Source organism: Lytechinus variegatus, chromosome 9 (genome assembly GCF_018143015.1).
Source record: "Lytechinus variegatus isolate NC3 chromosome 9, Lvar_3.0, whole genome shotgun sequence".
NCBI lineage: Eukaryota > Metazoa > Echinodermata > Echinoidea > Temnopleuroida > Toxopneustidae > Lytechinus > Lytechinus variegatus.
This window is the reverse complement of record NC_054748.1, coordinates 15,040,567-15,067,785: the sequence shown is the minus strand read 5'-3', so window position 1 is coordinate 15,067,785 and position 27,219 is coordinate 15,040,567. Positions and strand designations below refer to the sequence as shown.

General features: G+C 38.3%; 1 protein-coding gene across 3 annotated transcripts in view; it reads right to left on the bottom strand.

Moving 5' to 3' along the window:
- Positions 1-14,061, bottom strand: part of LOC121421062 (histone-lysine N-methyltransferase eggless-like) — a 41,230-nt gene extending 27,169 nt beyond the window's left edge. For all 3 annotated transcript variants that reach the window (XM_041615673.1, XM_041615674.1, XM_041615675.1), the window contains exons 1-9: positions 13,998-14,061; positions 8,250-8,388; positions 7,478-7,580; positions 5,382-5,695; positions 4,194-5,055; positions 3,407-3,509; positions 1,381-1,495; positions 750-837; positions 396-469 (exon numbers count right to left, since the gene is read on the bottom strand). In XM_041615673.1, the coding sequence (XP_041471607.1) occupies positions 396-469; positions 750-837; positions 1,381-1,495; positions 3,407-3,509; positions 4,194-5,055; positions 5,382-5,695; positions 7,478-7,580; positions 8,250-8,346 (1,756 nt within the window). In that variant the 5' untranslated portion in view covers positions 8,347-8,388; positions 13,998-14,061. The remainder of the gene's footprint in view (positions 1-395; positions 470-749; positions 838-1,380; positions 1,496-3,406; positions 3,510-4,193; positions 5,056-5,381; positions 5,696-7,477; positions 7,581-8,249; positions 8,389-13,997) is intronic.
- Positions 14,062-27,219: the final 13,158 nt, after the last annotated feature.

Sequence of the window (27,219 nt, the reverse complement as noted above, 5' to 3'; positions counted from 1 at the left end):
GTCTACACTGTTTATACTTACATGTCCGACAAACCTTTAACCATTTTTATTTTGGTTCTTGCGTAAGTGGCATGATTTTTTTTTGTATTCATAACAAAATCATGATAATCTGACAGAAATTGACCATACTATGGTGATAAAGAAAAAAAGTAACCATTCACTTGGTCAAAGTATCTCCCATAAAAAAGCAACTCTGTCATATAGGTGCAACAAGTCAAAACAAGTCACAATGAACCTGACCGTTGTTTTGTTCGTGATCGGGATTTTATTGAATTTCTCCTTTCTTTTTTTTCAATGACCACTAAATACACTCCTTCTATTGTGCGCCATCGTATATGTATAAATGCGTCCTATACTGGCATATATAGATAACTAATCAAATCCAGTTTACTTACTTGAATGGTAGACAATATGGATCTTATCACATGAAAGATACTGAGCATACCCGTCATCAAAAAACACCAAATATCTGAAACAAAAAAGGGTAGAAATCAAAATTCTAACATGCTTTACAAACTGCAGTTTCTAAACCCAGGTCTATTTGGGCTAAAAATATTAATATCTAGTAGAGTAAATTTCTACAATATGGATTGAAAAATAATTAATTTTCCTCAATTTGTCAACAATAGAACCTCAGTATGTTACGATAACAAAAACATTCCTTGCTACTAATTTGAGGAGTAAGACTGATTAATCAAGACCACTAATAATCAAAGTTTCCAAATCTACATAGATTAAAATAAACAAACCTTCCTCTATTCGTCTTCATCGGGACCTCTGCTATAATTCCAGCATACATTCCTTTTGTCTTGGCTCCCTCCTCCACCAGGTAAGAAGCTGAAACAAGTGGAAATTCTTTGTTAGTATCTCCTACATTACACAATTCAATATAGCAGCAGTGCTGACTTTGAAAAACCCAATATGAACTACTATTCGCCGCTAAATGGTATTGTTTGATGTCATCGTTTCAGTACTCTATTGCCATTGTAACTTTTTTTCTTATTTCATGAAGTGTCCCCATATTGTAACATCTGCATAAATCAAAATAACTGAAACAAAATAATAATAGCTGGACTTATATAGCACTATTTTGCCTGAGGATAAAAAGCACTGCTATTATTACCGCGGTTTAGCTTAAGCTAACAATTTCCCAACGACGCTCAATTCATTCAAGGAATTAATCCTCCCACGCAACCATTCACCTTACCTGGGTTGGGCGAAGCAGTGTGGATAAATTTCTTGCTAAAGGAAAACATGTCGTGGCTAGGGTTCAAACCAACGACCCTCTGCTTGAAAGGCGAGAGTCAGAACCACTAAACCACAACAAGCCCACAACCTCAGAGAGAGAAACTCCCCATTTCTCAAGAGATAAATACTTACCAACTACCCTTATACCCACGGCAAGGTCTGCTGGTTTGGAAGATGTGATGACAGCCAAAAACTTGCTGGATAACAGCCGTTTGCGTCCATGCTCAAATTTCACTTTATACTTTTTCTGAGGACATCAAACAAAAAAAGAATATCACAAATATCAATAAGAATAATAATAATAGTAGCTTAAATCATATAACGGTTTTTTTCCAGCATTCCGGTGTATTGGCTCAGTTGGTAGAATGTCTGTCTCACTTCAAGCCCCGGCCACTTAAAGGTAAATGCTAGTTTTGGTAACGATATCAAATTGAGTTCTAACAGAATACAATGAAATGAGCACCAAAGTGACTGTTTGTATACATAAAACACATGTGCCAAAGGATTCTGGGAGAAATTGTGTAATTGTTGAGAAATCAGCCAATAAGCACAGGATTCGGGTAGAGCGTCTGGCCCGACACTCTAAGCAATAATTATACATTGTCCCACGTGCGCTTATCTGCGTTGGGGATCTTCGGTGTGAACATTTTTCAGCGTAGATTTCAAGATTTCACAAAGTTCAGTTAATGTCACTGTACCACATCTAGATCCTCGATGATATACTGACAATTAAGCCGTGTTTTACAGACTTTCTCATGAAATCAGTGTTTACTGCAACTACTGGAATTTCTCTTTAAAGATGGAGGTTGCTACTACCCTTTGATTAAACAAATAAATAAATAATAAAAGTAATAACAATGCAGAACTTCTATACAAGTTTACTATTAGCCTATCAGATTGATGGATTACAGAAGCTTTTAACTATTATCAAAAATTTTATTCTTAAAACAAGTTTTATTAAAGGGGAAGTTCACCCTGAAGAAAACTTTCTTGTAAAAATAGCATAGAAATAGTAAAAAATATTGGTGAAGGTTTAAGGAAAATCCGTTAAAAAGTAAGAAAGTCATTAGAGTTCAAAGTTTTGGATTTGTGACGTCATAAACGAGCAGCTGCCCCATGTGTTATGTAATATGAAATGCATGAATTTCAAATTTGGTATGGTTCCTGATGACTTAATTTTGTTTTCTTTTCATGATCGGGTGTGAAAACGATTTGTCTATTGATATACAAAAGTTACAGTCAAAAAACCTTTTTCAATTTTCTGAGAAAATGACATTTTATTGATTTTTTACCATTCGCTATGTAGGAATGCTGCTCGCATATGACGTCACAAATCAAATAATTGAAATTCTAATAACTTTTTAATTATTTGATGAATTTTTCTCAAACCTTCGGCAATATTTTTCATTAATTTTTCTGCTATTTTTACAATAAAATTTTTGTCAGGGTGAACTTCCCCTTTAATTTAGGCAAATAAAAACATTCCCTGACTTATCCCAAGACTGGAGAAAAAGTAAAGTAATTTCAAGTGATTCACTGATTGGTCTGGGAATCCTCAATGTACAGAGAAACTTACTATTCCTTTATGGTGTACAGGAGGTCCTGGTGGGTGTTTCATAAAGCTGTTTGTAAGTTAAGAGCGACTTTAAGAACGACCGGTGATCCTTTCTTGTGGAAAATGGTATATACATTGGCGATGGTTTAGCGCGTAAGAAAGGTTCACCAATCGTTCTTGAAGTCGCTCTTGTCTTACGAACAGCTTTATGAAACGGCCCCCTGGATGTGAGGGAGTAGCAAAAAGCCATTGCCCTATCTAAGCCCCTCCCTGTATTAGCATTTATCCCACGAGTCCATGAAAAAAATCTAATGAAGAGAGAATTTCACTAAATCCTTTATAGTGTATGGGAGGTCATGGATGTAAGGGAGTAGCAAAAAGGAATAGGCTTATCTCAGCTCCTCCCTGTATTAGCATTTATCCCACGGGTCCATGAAAAAAAATAATGAAGAGAGAATTTCACTTATTCTTTATAGTGTATGGGAGGTCTTGGATGTAAGGGAGTAGCAAAAAGCCATTGGCCTATCTCAGCCTTTCCCTGTATTAGCATTTACATGTATCACTATGAGTCCATGCAAAAGCACAATGAAGAGAGGATCTTACCATTCCTTTATGATGTATAGGAGGTCCAATGAGTATGCCCTGATACCAGAAACTCTCTTCCCCTTTGGCCAACACCTTCTTGCCTTCAACAAGCCCTGGCAACCTGTATAACAATCAAAATATTTTGACGCATGTCACGTACATGTACTTGAATGTACACACATGTAACTCTTGGGCTTGTGGACCCTTCCCATCTATATCTCCGGGGGGGGGGGGGTCCACTTCCATTCACGAGTGGATACCATGCGCTACCATGAGATCTCAAAAAGCACCCTAAACACGTATTTTCCATATTCTGAAAATGCACCCCTTAACAAGTATTGGCATGTGAAGCCCTACCCTTAACAAGTATTGGAAAGAAAACAACACTATTGGCAATATTCCCTGAATTGAACCCCTAAACAAGTACAGCGATATTTCAATGTTATGTGACGGACGTCGGTTTTACCTTTACCTAACGTACATACATCATTCGGTTTAGTACAACCCATCTCGCGCAAATCGTACTCTTAACACGTATGGTTGACTCCTTAGCAAATTTAACCCTAAACACATAGCTTTCCTAGCAAAATATTTTATTTTAGTGCTTTTGACACCCTTATTTCGTTACATACGCAATGTGCCATATCTTGAAAAAGACATCCTTTTTACGTGTTTTTTGGATGCGCATGGAATCCACTCATCAATGTGAGTGCCCCCCCCCCCCTCCCCCAGGATCTCTATACAGCAGCCACTTGCCTAGAATTATCACTAAATTCACATTTATGTAAGACCCTTAAATACTTACGTTGCTTCATCATCTCCAAACATCATTTCTTCTCCTTCCATCAGATGAGCATCATAGTCAGCCCCATGGATCAGTTGAACTCCTTGACGAACCTTTCCAGGACTTCCATCTTGTCCAGGAATGGCCGATGGTGCTCTGGCCATAGCTTTGACGGGAGTACTCTTCTTGGCAGCAGAGGTTGCTGGAGTGCTACTAACCATCACAATGTCATCGTCGTCGTCAACGATCTCCACAACCTCGGAAGAAGTCTTGGAAGGTTCTGCAGATCCTGGAGGACGTTTTCCTGCAGGAGCAGAAGGGGTTCCTTGAGCCTTGCCATGTGGCAAAACCTGAAGGACCTGTGATGATGGCTGCATCAGCTGATTCTGTTGTCCATCTTGGATCTTCAAGACAACTTGGCCATTGAGGGGTACCCCTTGAGGATTCTGCAAGAGCAAAGTCTTCACGCTCTTTACCTCCTGACCAGCTGCATTCTTAGCAGTGGTCAGCATGAGGAAACGCAATGGCGCGTTGGACTGTTGTGCGTTTGGCAAGTTCTTCGGCCGAGGAAGCATGGATGCTGGTATAACTATAGTGCTTGTGTTCCCGTCTTGTTGAACCTTGGCAACAGTGGTTCTACCGGGAGTGCTTCCTGCACTTTCAACCGTTACAGTCTGGGTCATGACAGGTGCTGTCGTGGAGGATGTTCTCGATGCTAAGGTGACAGGGGACACACTAGCTGCCTTCGGGGACTCCTGAGTACTTGGTAATGATGATGATGATTGAGGTGTTATCGTGTTGAGTTTGGAGACGGGTGTGGCTTTCTGTGGTGAAGTACGTGGCGGTGTTGCTGTCTTTCCTACAGTCTCCTTGTCCATGGGTCCTATGAGAAATGCAGAAATCAAAAGCTTCAAAAGAATTATTCAACCTACAATTATCACAGAGTTTTTGTTTGCTTTTTTATTAATTTCTGTAAGTAAAATAACAAATACAAAATACATACCTATAAAAAGGAAATGATAAAGGTCAAGGTTAAAATACAGTAAGAAATGGTAAGGATAAAAAAAGTGAAATAAACAGCTGGTAGCTATAGCTGCTGGTTTTGCATGGAGAGTTACATAGTAAGTACACAAAACATCATGCATGAGAATAATGAGATTTCAGATAATTGCATATTGCAAGAGGAGAGTTGGACAGCACTTTCATTACCGACTGGTCGACTTAAAGGGTTGGGTGGCGTCAACCGTGCCTCATTAGCTGATCGCTTCTGGCTTGTTGGAGGAAGGTCAGTTTTTCCAATGAAGATGATCTCATCTTCAGAATGCACGTCATCATTGTCACCATCGCCCATCTCATTGCCACTGTCGTGGTCATTGTCTTCATCTGAATCGATGTCGAGGAGGTCCATCTCTTCATAGAGTTCATGGATCGTCTTGGGGTTGCTGCTTGGTGAGATGGGCGACTTGAAGAGGTGGTTCTTGTCGTATTCATCTTGTCTCTCCTTCGCAGCTTTCTCCCGTTCTCTGTACAAACAAGCAGAAATAAAGGGGTACATAGAGCACGAGTTTAAGCTTGATATGGTTGACCAAACAACACTTTAATTATCTTGTTTCAGGTTATTTCCAAAAAGGGGGGGAAAAATTCTGGGGCTTGTACCTGCTTGGAGTAATTTTGCCCCTGAAATGCTCAGAAGAACCCTGAAAACTCAAAATGGAGCCCTGGAAAATCTTCATTCATTGCAAAGAATAAAGCTTATTGTCATCTATGTACAGTGTTTTCGCGATTTAAAAATGTGTATTTTGGTCTGCATCGATAATATTGCCTGTGCAGTATCAGAGCATATCCCTGAAATGACCGACATCCGTCGAATATCCCATAGGCTCCTGTACAAAATTTGCTGTTGAATATGAGAGCATATTCAACAGTATAGTGCAAATGTGTGAAATATACAACGCGTACAACAATGAAAGCAATGCGATGCACGGCAAGAGCACGACAGCACTCAAAGACGTCATGATGGACTACACGCAAGTCGAGGGTCAACAACAAAATTGATCTTAATGGAGTGATGTTGCCATAATGAGATAAGTGATATGACCTGTTCAATCAAATTTCTCCCTCTTTTCTTGTTTGGGGGTGGGGTGGGGTAGATTATAATAAATATTGGATGGCTTTATTTCATGGAATACCGGAAATATTCCAAATATTGCCCAAACTCTTGGAATATTTCTGGTATTTCATTCTGAGCCATCCAACATAATATAAATAAATATCCCATGTTGCAGACATAGGCAATAGACCTAAGCTGCGAAAAGTAGCCCCATACAGTTGCCCGCAAGGAGTCTGATTTGAACACACAAAAGTTGTGAACATGCTCTGTTACAGGATGGACCTACTACAAATAGACATTCAACGAGAGCATTTTATGGCCACCACCACCCGTTTCCAGCTGTCAAAATTGCTGTCACATAGTTAACTTTCTCTATACGCAATGTGTAGGAGCAGCGCACATTTGATTTGTGCAGTCCATCGGTAACAGCTTGTTTTACGATCGGCTTGATGGGTGTCAGCTTCCAGCGCTCTGTTTATATAAGGATTAGCGGTGACGGTCTTAGGCCCAAAGGAGGGGATTCGTTGAATGTCCAGTTGTAGTAGGTCCATGGTTACCGTGAGTTGGGCCTGCACAGAATGATGTGACTGGGTCTTAAATGAAACCAAAACCCAAGAAGAGAAGTAATCTTATTGGAAAGAGTAAAATGAGAGGAACAATTAAAAAAAAGTTTCATAAAAAATTGGTTATGAAATAAGCAAGTTATGGACGATTAAAAAGTCTTGTTGTACTTACTATGTGGATCCTCAAATTGGCAAACATGCTTCAAAATAGCTGATTTTGTGGACAATTCTCCATTTGTTTTGTACACGTATTTTCAGATTTTCCCTGTTATTTTACATATTTCACATTGTCTCCTCCTGACCTTGACATACTATATGGTGTGGATTATATTTTCCCATGACATATGTTGTGCTTAGAAGGAGGCAATATGCAATTTGAAAAAAAAGGAAAATCTGAAAATTTGTGTACAAAACAAATGGAGAGTTGTCCACAAAATCAGCCATTTTGAAGCACGTTTGCCAATTTGAGGATGCTCATATAAAGTACAAGAGTTTTCAAACTCCCATAACTTGCTTATTTCATAACCGATTTTGATGAAACTTTTTTTTAATTGTTCCTCTCATTTTACTCTTTCCAATAAGCTTACTTCTCTTCTTGGGTTTTGGTTTCCTTTAAGAGAATGACCACTCACCCTTGCTTATTTAGTAGACCCTGAATTTCGTCATGTAGCTCTTCACATCGGTGGTGAACGGTCCCGATATCATTCAGGAGCTTCTCATTCTGGGGTGTGACATCTACATGTATGTACAAAAAGATACATTTCAAGAGAGTCATATCAAACAAATAGCATTAACATTATTTGAGCTTTTCTGGGATTTATATAGAACATACAGATAGGCCTATTGACTGCTCATGGGGGCAATAATAAAACTATTGCACCAGAATGATCTTGAGAATATACGACAGTGTACTATTTCACCCTGGGAAAGAAAATTAAGAAGATAGTAGGCCTGTATCTCGAAATCATTGAAGAGTAATCATTTTTGCTATTGCCTAAATAAAATAGCAGTCAATACAACTTCAACATTTTAAGCAGAGCAATGAAAAGATTATTGCTCTGCTCAAGTTATGCCAATTGGTACACATGTATATTCCATGACATGCATGGAAAAAGTATTGGTATGAATATCTAGTCCTGTGAGTTAGGGTTAAAGTAAAGGAGGGAAAGTGAATGAGTAAAATTGCAAGGGATTCAGTAGGCAGTGTGACTGAATGGGGGTGTGAGGGGGGACATCCACTACTACATTTATACTGAAGAGAGCTTTTGAGTTTTTAAACTTTTTATTGCTTTATTGGCCAACATTCATTACTTTGAAATACCCCAGTAGGGTTTCCGAAATACATACATGGAATACAGGACAAGGGAATGCATTTATGTACATGAAATAAAGGAAAGTATTTACCAGCATTAAACCTTGTAATTTTCTTGTCAAGTTCGGCAAGCTGCTCATCTAATCCAGCCGTTACCTTCAACATGAATGCCTCAGCAATCTCCGCCATCGTGAGCCTCTCAGTTTAGCTTTCTAGTCACACCAGCAAAGCCTAGAGAAACACAATATAAAGACATGATCATACTTGACTGACTCATTCAATAACCCAAAATGTGAGGTTTCCTTCTGAAGGGGTGGCCAAAACTAAGTTGAATACCCTTTTTACACAGGATTTTCTTAGCCCCGGACTATCGCTAACCCCGTACTATCCTTAACCCCGAACTATTTTTTTTCCTTTTCACACATGCCAAATTGTTATTGCTAACCCCGGATAAGGAATGCTTGCTTTTCACACACGAAACTCGCTAACCCCGGACTAGTGGTTTTTGTTGATTATTCGTAGTACAAGTACTTCACTCGTACACTTTTTACACACGCTAAAATTTCCTTAACCCGTACTATAGGTGGGGCTAAATTGCCATTTAGCCCCACCTATAGTACAGGGTTAAGCTTAGCCCACTTTCGTTTTACACTAGCGATCTTAACCCCGTACTATCGCTCTTAGCACCGCAATTGCTGGGATAACCCTGCTTTTTTGCAGGGCCAAATAATCCCGTACTAAAGGTGGGGTTAGCCCACTTTGCAAAAATGCTGTGTAAAAAGAAAGTGGGCTAAGCTTAACCCCGTACTATAGGTGGGGCTAAATGGCAATTAAGCCCCACCTATAGTACGGGGTTAAGGAAATTTTAGCCTGTGTAAAAAGGGTATCAGTTTCACCCAATTTTTTTATTTAAAAAAGAAAGTTTGTGGGCTACATTTGTTACATTCCATCAATATTAGAGGGCCTCACAAAAGGTAAATTGCCAATTTGTCCTCTGCCAACTCGTCCACTCACCACATGGTCTACCTTCATTTAGTCTAATGCCATTCCATCCATTTTGTCTAACAACCATTTGGTCCAATCATCAAATGAATAGATGAGTTGGCAATTGGACAAAATGGCATTAGACGAATTGGAAATAAACCCTCACAAAACATAAGCTTGACAACTCTTACAACGAAAAACAGATCATAAATCATAATGAATGGAATCAAGTACTTGTTAGTACAAAATCCTTTTTTTTGGGGGGGTGGGGGAGGGTGTAGATTACAAACCAGACAGCTTGGTTGCAGATAGACAGCAACTAATGAGAACTTACTGCCACTGGGCAAAAATGGATTCCCCTTCTTCTACACCACTCCTCCAACTGATCTCGATGATCTTCTCTCCTACTCCTCCTCGTCCCGCTTTTCCTCTCGGTAATCCTGGGTTTCAGGGGACTAAATAATTTGCAAACACTGAAGCGGTTGCTTACTAACTTCACCCAACTCATCCCAGCTATTATTAGCACACTGTAAAATGATTGATAGCTCTATAGCCCTCCCCCACAGCCATGGGTGCTGCCACCACCCCCCCCCCCCCCTTTCATTAGGGAGTTTTGGTCTAGGAGGGGCTATCAATAAAAAATGGTTGTGTGATAATAGTTTTGTGTAGTGGTGAAATCTGCAGGATGCAGACAAACTTTTTCCCCTTAAACCCAGGATTGATTACCCTCCTCTCTTTCTCAACTCTCCCCCTCTAATTACCCTCCTTTTTTTATGGTCAGTTCCCCCATGTCTGCGCGGTCTCCCAAGTCTGCGCACTCGCGTATCTGAAGATACGCAACGAGCAGGAACTTTGCACATGCAATGCATACACAGGTATTCTTTAAAAAATCTGACTCAAAATGGTGGAAAAATAATGAATTTCGGGCATTTCATTTGACAGCCTCAAAATGCAGCCTTTGTCATCAAAATCCCTGAATCGTGTGCAAAGTGAATGAGTGCGCAGACATGGGGTACCATTTTTTTTTCAATATGAACATGACTGCCCGAGGTTTTTTCCAAGAAAATCCTATGATTTCTTTCAATTTTTTATGAGATATTTGGCACACTAACTCATCATGATGTAAGGAACATTATCAACTGAAAGATTTTGTGAAATAAGAAGAAATTCATGTTAAATCTTAACTCAAATTGTTAGGTACGCAGACTTGGGGCCCACCATCATACTCTTTATTTCATACTTCTAGCTAGTCCTAGAATCAAGGCCCTTTGCCTTGATTCTTGCAGTCTTGGGCTGCCCTAAACCAATGACTTTGGTCTCTGTAGTGTTATATTGGTTGTTCCGCTGAACTCTATTGGCTCCACTCACCAATTACAGAGACCATAGTTCTAGCTCAATCTGTGCAGGGACTCAATGGCCATATGTTTATGTGTTAAGTTCGGATAAACAAGGGAAGTGGAAGTTGCGCGATAGCCAAAGAAAGTCACTGTTTTTTGTCCTTGTTTTGGTGCATTTCAGACCAAAACAAAATAATAATCTTTATTTTGGTCCAGTTCTTTATATATATTTTTATGAAATAAAGACAAAAATCGATGAGACCTGTCGCGGGAATTTGCATTAATGTTAGCCCCTTATGGCTGCTTCACGATTGCAGGCCATCTGTGTACGAGATCCTCGAAACAGATGGCTGCCCGGCTGTCTAGCCTAGGGCTGCCCTTGGGCTACTCTCCTCCAATCCTAGTTTACTGAGCTGAATAGGCATACTCTCCCTCATTCTTAATTATCAATCCTGCAGAGCTACCAAGTCTCACGCATTATGCGTAAGACTGAAGCATTTTAGGCTCTAGTCTTGTTCATCCCCTCAATTCTCTGTCTCACGCAACTATCACAGCCTATCCCCATATAATATACATTGTACACAATGTCTGTGATCTCACTCAGATTTACAGAAAATCTCACGCATAGCTGGTCTTTGAACTTGGCATCTCTGATCCTGCATTTACCTTTTGCAGCATGCAATTGATGCCAAACTATTTATGAGTAGATCTTGATCAGTCTACCACCACTATCAACGCCATGCCCTCTCTCTTGGCTGGTCATCACTTGGCTCAAATCGAGAAAAAACATGTATGGCGGTGCATGCATGGCGTGTATGGCGGTGCATTCGCATGGCAGTGACTGAGTTCATGTCAATCAAAAGACAAAAGTCAATAACAATGCCAATGTCGGAGTTTCAGAATGAGATTGAGAATACACTAGGCCTACATGTAGATCCACTTGTTCACTGCCATCACCCTGTCTGTGGTGAATCTACAGGTAGGACTATGGTATGCCAATGTTGTACAGGGCACACTTTAACAAATCATAAAATATCACTTTTGTGACCAAAATTAAAAATTTCCATACAGTTGCAATTTATTTTTCATTAGTAACTTGGGAATAATTTTTGTATTCACCAGAGCGCTCAAAAACTTGAATTTTGGGCATAGTTTTGGGTACGCCCTCTATTGGTGGAAAGTAATATGGCAAGAAAATTTTCATTTTTTGATCTCTATTTTTAATTAAGAAAAAAATGATTTAAAGAATCAAATTTAAATAATGGAAACTGTCAGTGTAAAAAAATCAGGCATTTGCCCCAAAGAAAAAGAGGAAATAAGCCAAACATTGCCACCCTTATTTTGCCACACATGGAGATATAACTGAGAACAAGGTTATATTATAACCTTGTTCATTGAATGAGTGCCTAGATCATACTCTGTAGATCTAGATTTCTACAGCTGAACTGAATTAGGCCTAGGGCCTAACCAAATTATTAGGTGGTCTGTCTATGACAGATCACCTATTGATTTCGTCAGAATTTTCTTTATTTCTTTCTTTATTTCTTTCTTTATTCTTGGCACCTATGTTTGTCGCCAACTTTTCTCGGAATTGGCTGAATCAATTTTGCTGATTTTTTCGTCATACATAGAATCTATCATAGAGACGGCAAACTAAGCTTTTCAAGGTCATATGGTTATGATGACGTCATCTACGCGCCATTTTGTAAAATTCTTCATTTGATCATATCTTCATTATCAATTATCAAAAATTAACAATATTTACATGACATTAACTTCAGGTCAAAGGTCAACTGTCAATGTCATCAAAGGTCATGTAAAGGTCATGACGCGCGCGTACGCGCGCGTCAAATGTAAAAAAATTCTCCAAATGGCCTATAAAATTTTTTGGGTACGTTTCAGGTCATTTTAAGCATTTCAAAAATTTGCGCGCGCGTTTCCGCACGTAACGCCCTAACGTAACACAGAAACACCGTTTTTTTTTACATCATTGCATTGATAATAAAATTCTGAACAATTTGATACCTTGATCAACCTTCTACAACCATTAGTAACGAAATTAACACCCGTTAAACTTTGCAGCACGTGTGCGCGCGAGCTCTCACTATAGGCCATATATGGGCAAAAACATGCCTATTGAAAATTCACTGTAGCTCTTTAAATAGTCCATTGACCCCCAATTTTTTTTTCATATATCGATAGAGTATGAGTTGTAGATTTGATTTCATGTCATCAATGTCCCTCAAATATATCATGACGTCATCAAAATGGCGCCTAAGTTAGAAATTTTATTTTTTCAAAAATGACGTCATCAAATTTATGCAAATTTGGTTGTAACTTCTCGAATATACATTTTTTTTCGTCCAGATTTGGATATGTTGTAGTTTAGAATTTCCTCTTTCTCCTAAGTAAAAGTAAATTTTCATTTTGAAAAACGCATCATGGCGTAAAACAGCGATGAAAAGAGGCATGTCATTTTTCCTCATTTTGCGTGTAATCTCTATGGGACATGACTTTTTCTCAAAACTGGATTCGACATTCCTCTATTTCGTGAGCCATATCTCCATTTTTTAGTGTCACTTTTCCCTGAGCTTTTAGTATGATGTAGCTGAGATCCTAATCTTTCGCAAGTGTTCCCTCTATTTTTTTATAAGATTAAGATGCCGGGATCATGCCCGTTTTTCACTTGCAAAATTGGAATTGTAATTCTCAAAATTGATTACGTGTAATCTCTATGGGGAATATCGTGGCTCAATGGATAACGCATTTGACTTGCTTTCTCGAGGGCGGATGTTCGAGTCCTGGGGTAAACAAGATGATTTTTTTTTCCATTTTTTTTTTCTTTTAACCACCTCGTACATGATCCTTTTTGATAATTTAAAGGTACAAAAGTTAAAACTTAGCAAGATAAAAGAGATTATAATTACTTTTTTCATATCACATGTATTGTCATACATCAAACTTTAGAGACCCTTTTCACAGTGCTTTATCATCTCCCGTCTTTCACAAGTATTCCATCCATAATGAGCATTCCATTGTCATCATGAAGTCGAAGATCATATTGATCTGCATGAACATGGTAATAGTGATCATGATGGCAATAATAAAGACAGACCACCTAATTCGTCCGCATGACGAATTAAATTCTAGTTTTGTTTTTGTTTTTTTCTCTCAAGTTTTTATAACATTAGACTAGGCCTAATCTTTTTGTATTGGCCTGGCCGTAGACATAGTCTAACTGCAACTGTTTAATTAGACAGTCAGTGTTAGACCCGACATTCGAATCACGCCGCCAGGCCATGCTGGGAGGTCGGGACCCATGTACGACGCCGCTCGCGCTCGCCGGCCAGCGCCCCTCACGACCACGGTACGAGCTCCCAGAGAGTGAGAGACGCGCCCCGGCTGCACTTTCTCACTCTCAGAGTACTCAGAGTCTCACTCAACTTGCAAACGATGAACACCTCTATGCCTCAAAATAAATGAAAGGAAGCTTAAAGAAATGAACAAACGTCTACTTACATCTTAAAACAGGGTCAACGACAACAGAAGATGCGGATGTTTGTTTTTTTTAACAACTCCGCCGGGGTCCGGACAGCCCGACCACCAGACAGCCCGACCCTGGACAGCCCGACCCGCTGCCCTGGACAACTCGTCCCGGTCGAGTTGTCCAGGGTTGGCTCTGAATCGGACAACTCGACCACTTGAATTCTTCTTCAAAATTTCATGAAATAAGATTTCAAACTTTACTTCAAAAGTATTTTCCCGCATAATCCATGTTTCTACAATATATTCTCGACAGAAAAATTGACATTTTAGTTCATTTTGAACTATTTTGAAAGAAAATAGAGCGAGTTCCCTTGCAACGAGAATAATCCGATACCGCCGGCGAGCTGTGTTCATGCAACTTGCAAGGTCTTCAAAATTGAGTTGATTTTTCCGTCACTTGACATATTTTAATGGTGAGTGTGTGCTATTTTGTATTTTCATATTCCATTTTCACATTTCCTGTACTTATTTAAAGTTATTGCATTGCACAAAACTGATACTTAATGCAAACTTTTTAGATAGTTCACCTGGAAAGGACACCGATGCGGTGCTTCGCCTCGCCGGCCAGCTGGGCGACCGGCTGTGCTGTGATTGTGACTGAGTGAGGCAGTCAGCTCAACTAGCTATGCGAGGTCGAACTTACTTATTTTAGTTAATTTGTCCGTCTCTTGACATATTGCCCATATTCCATTGGCGAGAGTGTGCTACTTTTGTATTTTCACGCTTCTTTCACTTATTAAAAAGTTTTTTTTTTATGTCACTAACAAAAGGAAATAAAATGGATTTGAAAATGTCTCAGTAGCCGGCCTCTGTAAATAGTTATGAAGTTTACATTTTTTGTAGGAAATTGTCTTTATTTTTGTTTTTAAATAACTATTACAATTTGTTTTGTTTTCTAAGTTTAGAAGAGCAGGGTGGGGTGCACAACTGACAATAGATTGGGTAATTATAATTATCAAAATTGAATAGGTCCTAGTTTATTGAAAAATGAAATGTATTCTGCCAAAATTGAAAAACTTACCTTTTTTATCAAAATCTAAAAACTTGCTTTTCGTTAGCGAAAAACATGTCTCTCATGTTTTACCTATCGGTTACTGTCGCAGCTTTTTTTAATGCAACTTCCATTGGTAACAACGGGTCTTCTGGAGGATACAAGCACTTGGGCTGGTACCTAAGTGTACCAACCTACACCAGGGATGAGGAGAAGAGGTTTCAGACTCAACAAGCGATGGCCTTTCCATTTCCTTCACGAGCAGAAATAATACCGAGTTCCAATGACTTAGGCATCAGAGCGGCAGTCCCTTGATGGATGAGGTAAATACAGCTTCTTAGATACAATATCAATTTTTGTGCACTTCATGCAGGCATGTCGAAGTTAAATTTCTGTTTTTTTTTTGTATTTTCAAATTCTTTAAAAGAAAGAAAGTACAATTGAATTGAACAATAATTTTTTTTCTTTTATACATTATTTGAATTGAACAAAAATTTAACTTATTTTTCTTACTTACATTATTGTATTCATAAAAATTCAAAATTACTTCTTAAAAATGTGACTAACCACTACATTTTTAGGTTAAGTAGAAGTTGTAACATTCTAAATTAATTTTGGGTATGTAGAGGTTGCGCTTAATTCATGTGGAACATTTATGTCATACACATCTTCTAGATGATACCAAGTATCGTTCAAGTGAGCTTGAAAGGGAAATTCACCCTGACAAAAAGTTTATTGTAAAAACAGCAGAAAAAATCAAAAATATTGCCAAAGGTTTGAGGAAAATCCATCAAAGAATTGAAAAGTAATAGAATTTCAATTATTTGATTTGTGATGTCATATGCGAGCAGCATTTCTACATATAAATAAATGGTAAAAAAATCAAGAAATTGTCATTTTCTCAGAAAATTGAAAATGGTTTTACTCTACCTTTTGTATATAAAAAAACAAAACATTTCACACCCAAACATGAAAAAAAGTCATTAGGAACCATTGAAAAAATTAAATTCATGCATTTTATATTACATAACATTTCTACATAACATATGGGGCAGCTGCTCGTTTATGACCCCACAAATCCAAAACTTAATATTCGAATAACGTTTTTAATCTTTTCCTCATACATTCACCAATATTTTTTTTATTATTTTTCTGCTATTTTTACAACAAACTTTTCTTCAGCGTGAACTTTTTTTCAAGATTGAGCTAGCCTCAGCTAGGTGCAATTAACTTAATTTAAATATATTTAAAAAAATGTATTTGCTTCTAAATTGAAGGTTGAAATAGTTTGATTTTTTTCAGTAGCAAATAGGTGCAGAGCTTCAAATAGTTGAAATTACTCTATTTTATTTCTATCTTTCTAGCTCTTTGAGACCACCTGAATTGCAAGCTCTGTATGGCCAGTTTTTGTATGACAAAAAAAAAGATGAGGGTTGAAAATCCCTCCAGCTAAGTTAGGGATCATGTAATTGCCATGGAAACCAAATAATGTATAACAGGTTGTATATTCCTGAAATTGCAATTGTTGGATGAATGTTAATTCATATTAGCACTAATGTAATTTTAAGATTGTCCTTATTGTTAGCTTTACATAAACACCAAAGTCAGAGGATATTGTTCCCAACTGGAATTGTGTCATATTTATTATCATAATTTGTTAATGTAATGCTATTTGAAATTTTGAACCAGTATTTATTTTAAGTGGGATATAATATCTTATATACAATGAAGTTCAATGTGTGTTACTATGTCATTTTAGATCTGATCAAGTTTACCTTAATGTTACTTAATAAAACCCACTTAACTCCAAAGAAGTATTTTGAATATTCGGTTCTCTCACTATTGTGTATCCCTTTTCTCGCTGGATATTTACCTTTTAATGAGAGCTGTGGTGACGGGTTCCATGACATTTGCTCTGGCAACAATTGCTCCGCTGTAAATTCTACACCATAATCTTATGAACAGCTTTAACCAGTAAGGTCTAAACCTAACTTAAAACCCTATTGCAACCCTAAACCTCTATCTTAAGGGACTTTCACATCTGCTTGTGCGATCGTTTGCTATCACTTGGTCACAATTTTATGTTGCACAGAATTGCAACGGTGAAGGGTCGTAAGCAGTCGCACCACCAATTGTGAAAGGGGCTTTAGAAAAATTAAGCCTGGGGCAATTGTCGCAGGAGCAAATGTTGTGTCACATGGTAATCAGATGGAGATGATTGGAGAGATGAAGATGGAGGGGGGGGGGAAGGATGGAGATGATGAAAGGTGGGATGGTCATGTTAGGAGTGATGGAGTTGATGGGAGGGGTGTGGATGGAGTTGATGAGAGGGATGATGCAAGGATGGATGGTAATGATGGGGGAGGGATGGGGGATGATGCGGGGAGGGATGGGGATGATAAGGTTTAGAGATGAGGATGGAGATGGTGAGGAGTGGTGATGATGAGAGTAGAGATGATGAGTGGATGGAGATGATGAGAGGAGGATGATACAAGGATGAATGGAGATGATGAAAGGTGGAATGGCCATGATGAGTGAAGGAGTTGATGGGAGTTGTGTGGATGAGTGGATGGAGATGATGAGAGGAGGGATGGGGATGATGCAAGGATGGATGGAAATGATGCGGGGAGGGATGGAGATGATAAGGTTTAGAGATGAGGATGGAGATGGTGAGGAGTGGTGATGATGAGAGTAGAGATGATGAGTGGATGGAGATGATGAGAGGAGGAATGATACAAGGATGGATGGAGATGATGAAAGGTGGAATGGCCATGATGAGGAGTGAAGGAGTTGATGGGAGGGGTGTGGATGAGTGGATGGAGATGATGAGAGGAGGGATGGGGATGATGCAAGGATGGATGGAAATGATGCGGGGAGGGATGGAGATGATAAGGTTTAGAGATGAGGATGGAGATGGTGATGAGTGGTGATGATGAGAGGAGTAGAGATGATGAGGTGAATGGAGATGATGTGGAAGGGCTGACATGAGTAGGGGGAGGGATTGAAATTAGATAGGGATGGAGATGCGAAAATGGTTGGAGAAGACGGGAATAGAGATGAAAGGGGGGGGGGGTGATCATCACAAACATTATTGCCTCCAACTTCAACTTCATCAATATCATTACCGTCATCATGACATCATCATCACCACGAACTTCATCATATCATTGGCGTAATGAGTGAAAGATTTTGAGGGGTAAGATATGGCCCATCATGCCAAAGTTATCTTTTAAAAATTGTGAACGAGCAGAAATGTTGACATTTTATTACGCAAATTCAATTTTTTGATAGATTATGACATCATACTAAAACTCTTATCTCTAATGTTTTTTATTCTTCTTTGTATTTTATCTTCCTTTTTTTGGGGGGGGGGGGGGGTGCTCTTGCCCCCAAGACCTTGATCCCCCACCACCTGTTTTCCACTGTTCATTATCACCACCATCTACTTAATCATTACTATCGTCATAATAATCATCATCAACACCATTAGCTTCATTACCATCATCCGATCGTCATCACCACCACCAGGGGCGTCGGTCCGTTTTTCAGTTTTTTTTTTTTTGGGGGGGGCAAAGTCATGAATCAACGTTCCAATCAACTCAAACACACACACTATATATATGCATATATATACATGTATGTGACCCATGAAAAAGAGACACGTCTCACCAACCTATTAATGCGAGCGCGAAGTGCGAGCTGAATTTGTTTAGTATAATGATCTGAAAACAGGAAAAAGGTGCCTGTTCAGGACTATTTGTAGTAACTAATGAGGAGGATACATATCTCACTACACATATAATAACAGAAATGATGCGAGCTGGAAATTTTTATATTGCAATATGAAAAGCGGACATTTTAAGCACCATTTTAATGTAACATTAATACAATCTCATTTTCTTTTGCACATGCGGAATTATGGGGGGGGGGGCAAAACGATATGTTTGCCCCAAATATTTTCATTGGTGGGGCGATCGCCCCCCCCCCCCCCCCCAGGATCGACGCCTCTGACCACCACTATCATCGACATCATTACCATCACTATTACCACCTCCCATCTCATCACATCTTGATCATCATCTTCATGATTATTTCATCTGTAATTTCATACACAGATACTAGTACTAATGTCACATTATTCATCTCTTACCATGCCTAAGATGGACTTTATATATTCTCACCCAAAAAGGATATTTTAATCAATAAAGAGGATTTATATCTCCCTTATCAAATCAGCGCGTGTTGAAAAGCTTTGAAAATGGAACCAGATAATAATGTATTTCATAACTATTTGTGAGAATTAATGAAAAGTAAAATATCAAGATTCAAACCCGCAGCTATAAAGAAGTCATATTTGCGTTTGAAAAAAGGAATATTTCAAGCTAAAGCTGTTTGTTGGAATTCTTGTAGAGAATTGGTATGATTATCATTAATCAAAAAGTGGCACGAATATTCATCCTTGGATAAAGACATGCAAGATTCATTTTTAAATGTGTTGGAAACGGCATTACCATGGAAAAAAACAAAAGACGGGGTATTAATCACCTTCAGTGGTATCCCTTTTCTGCACTTTTATTTATTTTCATTATCTTTCCTTTTTTCCATATCTTTATTCGCGACCCTTTTCTTTTTGCGCCCCCTGAATGTGCCCCCTAGATACAACCCTGACTGACACATGGGTACAATACTAGTTTTATCTACTTGAAGTTAGCTCCCAAAAAACTATTAACCTTTGACATGGCTGCCAAATAAAAAATGTATCACGGGGAGGGGGGGGGGGCAACATATATGGAAGCCAATAAAGTCAACTTTCAAATGACACCAAAAGGTGTTGAGCAAACACTACCCACTTAAAGGGGAATGAAACCTTTGGAACAAATAGGCTTGTGTAGAAATAGAAAAATCAAAGAATAAGAATAAAGAAAGTTTGAGAAAAATCGAACAAATAATGAGAAAGTTATGATCATTTGAATATTGCAATCACTATAAATGCTATTGAGATCCTCCTATTGGCAATGCGACAAGGATGTGTGATGTCACTGATGAACAACTTTCCCTTTGGTGGACTATAAAATACCCTCAAAATGTCTCTTTTTGCTTTTTCTTATGATGATACAAACTCTTTATCCATGATGTATTCTTAAAAAATATGTATAACACATGATCTATGGATAGATGTGATAAAAGAGGCAATTCAAGTGAAATGTATACTAAAGTAATGGGGAGAGTTGTTCACAAGTGACATCACACATCTTTGTCGCATTGCCAATTTGCTATCTCCATAGCATTAGTGATTGCAATATTCAGATGCTCATAATTTTCTCATTATTTGTCCGATTTTTCTCAAACTTTCGTTGATCTGATTCTTTGATTTTTTTCTGTTTTCACACAAGCTATCTTGTTCCAATGGTTTCATTCTCCTTCAAACACAAGGTATGAAAATTAGGCTGAAATTAGCCTTCCAATTTCTGTCAGTTTTTGAAAGGCAAAGCCGTTAGAACCTGCAGAGTTAAGGGTGTTGTGATGATCAATCGTGCTGGCCAGTTTTGGTTGTTAAAGCAAATTTCATAAATTATTATATTGAACTTTATTACATGAGTGAAGTTCAACACACATTGCAATTTTTGGGGCAGCATCATACTTTACTTTGTGGATCTCAGCAATGTGTTCATGGGAGTTATGTACGTATGAAGTCCAGAGCAGAATTTTCGGAATTTAATGATAAGTTCCGAAAATTGGGGTTTCACCTTTTACCTTTCAATTATTTTGTCAAAAATTTATCAATAAATCAACTCAATTAATGTGAAATATGCTCAAATATTCATTTTTTTCAATAAATTATTTAATAAATCATCATAGGCCTAATCAGTCAATCTCTTGGTAATCATTTGGCACTCCCAAGTTCGAACATCAATTTCGCACTCCTACATGGATAGAACATGGCAGGGGATTATGAGGGAATGTGGTAAACGGGGAGAAAATCTTTGAAGAATTTGAATAGTAAAAACTTTGATTCTAAGAGCACTAGATGACATGAATGGAATAGTACATTATTCAATACATAATATGGCCCACATAAATTATTTTTCTTTGTGGTTAAAATTTTTGATGGGGCTTGAGCGATTTTTTTTTTGGGGGGAGGAGCTTTATCCCCCACCCCCCCCCCCAAAAAAAAAACGCGCCTGAAGAATAGAAAAAATGAGGGAAGAAGAAGAGAAAAGTGAAAGACAGAGCAAATGAAACAGTGGAAAGGGGGAGAAAGGAAAGGAAAAAGAAGGGGAAAGAGGAAAAGAGAAAGAAAAAGCAAGAGAAAGAAGAGAGCGAGGGTCCTAATTACATCATTTATTTAGGCCTTTTGAGATAATCGTGTTTTTTAGAATAAAATTATGATTTTCTTAAACTTTGGTCTGCAGGACTATCCCCATAATTAATCTCGGTTCCCCCTACAAAAGTTCAAGGCAGCTACGCCACTGATGAGATCGAATCAATTACCTTCGGGATTGTATCATTTCCACGAAGTTCTCAATATTCCTGAGATGATGAAAAGGATGTTGGTGGCAATGGTGATGATGGTCATGATGATGATGTTTGTGATGATGATGGATGACGGTGACGATGGTGGTGATGATGTTGGTGATTATAGTGGTGATACGATGATGATGACAAGAATGATGGATAAGGTTATAATGGTGGTGATGGCAATGATGACTGTGATGGTGACGATGATGGTGACGTGATGATGAAGATAATGGTGATAATAATGATGGCGATGATGGATGAGAATGATGTTGGTGGTGATGATATAGTGGTGATAGCAATGATGACAATAATGATGGATGATGATGGTGGTGATGGCAATGATTGCGATATTGATGGTGGCGATGATAAACACGATGATGTTGGTGATGATGTTGAATGGTAATGCGATGATGGTGATTAACATAATGGTGGCGATGATGATAGCGATATTGATTATGGTGATGATGGTGATGATGGTGGTGATGGCAATGATTTGGCGATGATAGAGATGATGTTGGTGATGATAATGTTGATGATGCGCCATTCATCCTCTCCATCCCCTGATCTCAATCCGTCTTATCTCCATCGCCTCCTCATCCCCTTCATCCTTCCTCTCATAGTTTCCATCCCTCTCATCTCCATCCTTCCTTTCATCTCCATGCATCCTCTCATCTCTATCCCTCTCATCTCTATCCCCCTCATCCCCTTCATCCTTCCTCTCATCATTTCCATCCCTCCTCTCATCATCTATAATTCCTCTCATCTCCATCCTTCCTTTCATCTCCATGCCTCATCTCATCAACTCTATCCCTCTCATCTCCATCCCTCCTCTCATCATCTCCACCCTTCCTCTCATCTCCAACCCACTTTTCATAACCATCCTTTTCATATCATCGTCTCCATCCCTCCAATTTCAACTTCATCTCTCCCAAAATGTCCATCTGATCACCACAGCACTTAAAGGTAAAATGTTCAGCAGAAAAAAAATACACGAGGGTAATAGAACCCAATATTCACAATACTTTTTTAGTATACTACATGTATTTATTTTCTATATAACAATATGATAAACTTAATCACAACTGAAATTACCAAGTAACACATAATTTTCTGTTATATCTTACAAACAGTATAGCATCACATAACAAAATACTGCCTTGTTATGCTGTTGAAAAAAAAACATAAAGAAAATCAAAGTGCACTATTCGTGGTATATTTGTTTACTACTTACATATTATCACAAAGTCATGTGTGCCCAGTCATACTTTGCCTCTTAGTATAATGAGCAATTGCCAGTCCAACATCAGACAAATAATTCCTGCTATACTTCCTTAGTCTGTTATATTTGTATACTATTTGTACATATTCACAAATTCATGTGTGCCCATAGTTATCATAGTTACATTTGTTGATTCGTAACTCCAATTGAGAACAATATCCTCTGCTTTGGGTGCCAATGTAACAATATGGACAATCTTAAAGCTACAATTATTATGCTTGTTGGATTTCTCTCTTTTTATTCAAATCAGCTTTTTGTTGGAGTGGACTTGTCCTTTCAGCACTTCCTTTTGTTTTGTTTTATAAATAAGTACAGTTTGCAATCCATGTTGTCTCAACTAAATCAAACAGCTGGAAAGATGAAATGAAGTATGAAATGAATTATTGACAAAATTATTGTACTTTCAAATATTTGAAGATCTGCAGTCTGCACCTCTTGATACTAAAACAAATCCGACCATTTTCAATCTTTATCTTGTCTTCAATTTAGAAGCAATACATTTTCGAATATATAAAAGTTAAGTTAATTTGCTAAACACACTAGAAGTAGAACCATATCTGGTATCTTCTGGAAGATTTACATAACATAAAAGATCCACATAAATTTCGCATTACCATATCCACAAATTAATTTGAAATGTTCCAACTTATACCAAAGTAAAACAAGTAAAATTTTTTACAATTCAGTTGTCCTTTTTTTCTTTTAAAGAATTTGAAAATACAAAAAAAACCCAGAAATTTAACTTTGACATGCCTGCACAAAAATTGATTTTTTGGAACTAAGAAGCTGTATTTACCTCATCCATCAAGGGACTGCCGCTCTGATGCCTAAGTCATTGGAACTCGGTATTATTTCTGCTCGTGAAGGAAATGGAAAGGCCATCGCTTGTTGAGTCTGAAACCTCTTCTCCTCATCCCTGGTGTAGGTTGGTACACTTAGGTACCAGCCCAAGTGCTTGTATCCTCCAGAAGACCCGTTGTTACTTGTTACCAATGGAAGTTGCATTAAAAAAAGCTGCGACAGTAACCAACAGGTAAAACATGAGAGACATGTTTTTCGCTAACGAAAAGCAAGTTTTTAGATTTTGATAAAAAAGGTAAGTTTTTCAATTTCGGCAGAATACATTTCATTTTTCAATAAACTAGGACTTATTCAATTTTGATAATTATAATTACCCAATCTATTGTCAGTTGTGCACCCCACCCTGCTCTTCTAAACTTAGAAAACAATAAAACAAATTGTAATAGTTATTTAAGAACAAAAATAAAGACAATGAATTTCCTACAAAAAATGTAAACTTCATAACTAATTACAGAGGCCGGCTACTGAGACATTTTCAAATCCATTTTATTTCCTTTTGTTAGTGACATGAAAAAAAAAGCTTTTTAATAAGTGAAAGAAGCGTGAAAATACAAAAGTAGCACACTCTCGCCAATGGAATATGGGCAATATGTCAAGAGACGGACAAATTAACTAAAATAAGTAAGTTCGACCTCGCATAGCTAGTTGAGCTGACTGCCTCACTCAGTCACAATCACAGCACAGCCGGTCGCCCAGCTGGCCGGCGAGGCGAAGCACCGCATCGGTGTCCTTTCCAGGTGAACTATCTAAAAAGTTTGCATTAAGTATCAGTTTTGTGCAATGCAATAACTTTAAATAAGTACAGGAAATGTGAAAATGGAATATGAAAATACAAAATAGCACACACTCACCATTAAAATATGTCAAGTGACGGAAAAATCAACTCAATTTTGAAGACCTTGCAAGTTGCAGAACACAGCTCGCCGGCGGTATCGGATTATTCTCGTTGCAAGGGAACTCGCTCTATTTTCTTTCAAAATAGTTCAAAATGAACTAAAATGTCAATTTTTCTGTCGAGAATATATTGTAGAAACATGGATTATGCGGGAAAATACTTTTGAAGTAAAGTTTGAAATCTTATTTCATGAAATTTTGAAGAAGAATTCAAGTGGTCGAGTTGTCCGATTCAGAGCCAACCCTGGACAACTCGACCGGGACGAGTTGTCCAGGGCAGCGGGTCGGGCTGTCCAGGGTCGGGCTGTCCGGTGGTCGGGCTGTCCCGGAACCACTCCGCCTCCTATCAATGATCACCCGGCGTTAATTGTATCGAATTTCTTTTATTATTTTTTACACACGCCACCATACAGTAGAGGTGAGGAAAAAATGAAAAAAAAAGAACAAAGGGCTGCTCCAAAACGGCCCTGCCCACCCCCCCCCCCTTAAAAAAAGGAGATGGAGATTCAAATAGGAATAATACTGGGAAGTGAATCTCCCTGTAATACCACTAAAAGTAATATTTCTGCTCACAATTCAAGTCTTTGAAGTCTTAAAAAGGGCATAAACAAAGAGTAGTTTTGAAATAAAACATAAACATCAAATAAGGCAGGGTTGAAACCTTCAATAAGATCCATCAACATTGGTGGTGCAGTTGCCCCCCCCCCCAAAAAAAAAAGATAGTCACACCCGCCAACCGTGCAAGAAATTTTGATTTAGAGTTTGCAACAGCACCCAATGACAAATTTTGTCCCTTCACTCTCGAGTTCCTTCAAAAATTTTGCTTGCCCTCATACCCCGCCCTCCAAAAAATGTGATGCACATGGCCATGTCAAATTGGATGTAAAAAAAAGGTTAAGACACTTTAGATATTCCCTTAATTTCAGGAAACATATGCCCATTTTTGCATCTGATTTGTGAAAAATAGGCTAGATTGTAAAAGGTCATAATTTACATCCAATCTTGATGAAATTGTCAGAGTTATATTTGTTAGACTTTTCTCTTTTTATTCATGTTTTATTGCGCAGGACTAGCCCATCAAAGTGGGCTTAAAATGACAAATGAAGTAAAAGACAAAACACTACATGTAGATCTTATATAGCAGCAATAGCTTAGCTTTAATTTAATCTCAATCATGATTTTTTTTCTCTCTCTCATTAAAGAGAATCAAATGAATGACAATACTCAGCATGGATTCATACAGTACGAAACATATTATATTAAACCATTTGGCCCCGGGGGGGCCACTTACGTTGACGAGTGGATACCATGCGCGACCAAAAAAACACGTAAAAAGGATGTCTTTTTCACGATAGGGCACGTTACGTACGTAACGTGATAAGGGTGTCAAAAACACAAAAATAATGAAAAAAGGGTATCTATTTCACTAGGAAAATTACGTGTTTAGGGTCGAAATTGTCGGGATGATAAAACAAAATTAAAATGTTTTATAAAGGATGTCCTTTTTGCCCCAACACTTCGTGTTTAGAGTCCGATTTGCGCGAGGTGTAGAAGGTGGGGTCGTACTAAACCAAATAAGGTAAAGCCGACGACCGAAGGACTCGTAACAATAAAACATTCCTGTACTTGTTTAGGGGTTAATTTCAGGGAATATTTGCCAAGAGTATCGTTTTGTTTCCAATACTTGTTAAGGGTAGGGTTTCACACGCCAATACTTGTTAAGGGGTGCATTTTCAGAATATGGAAATTACGTGTTTAGGGTGCTTTTCCAGACCCCATGGTCGCGCATGGTATCCACTCGTGAATGGAAGTGGCCCCCCCCCCCGGGCATTTGGCCCATATTCTAAAGTCCGATTTAACTTAGGCTATGGTCTAACTCTGTGTTAAAATTATGGAAAGCCAAATGTGTCAAAATTGCATGTTTCTTGTCTTGACTTGGCTCTTTCCTCATTTTTTCAATGATGAAGAGAACGATTTCAGTAATTATTCCCAGTCAGCTAAGAATGATCAGGATCCCGTCTCACAAAGAGTTACGATTGATCGGATCAATCGTAACTCTATGGAAATCCATCAGTGTCATACTTTTTTCTACAAAAAATTTTGCACAATGTCCTCTGTAAACAAAGAGAAGTGCAGTGAATTTTCAAGAAAACAATGAATGCATGAATATACATCATAGCTAGAAATTATTTTGAACAGACATGCATAATAGATGTTGAAGTTGCTGGCTGTCCATAGTAACGATTGATCAGATCAATCGTAACTCTTTGTAAGACGGGGGCCCTGAGCTGGCCAATTGAACTTGTACTGTTAGAGATTCCTCTTATACAATAGGTTATCCATACTTTAACCACAAGTTAGACCATAATCTTAATTTCAACACGAGTTCAGAATAAGGGCCTTTATCTCCAAAATAGCTTTACAGACATATATAATACAAACCAATCTCTTTCCAGACATCCACACCTATAAGCACTGGTAGTCTGCAACCAAGGGCATCTGTACAAAGGATTGCCTTTTGTGTTTGTCCCCCCCCCCATGACCAAAGGACAATCCTGTGCCCCGATGCCCACGTCTGCGACACCCGACAGTCCTTGAGTCTTTATGCAACAACACACTCTCTAAAACAATGTTTAAAATATCACCTTAAT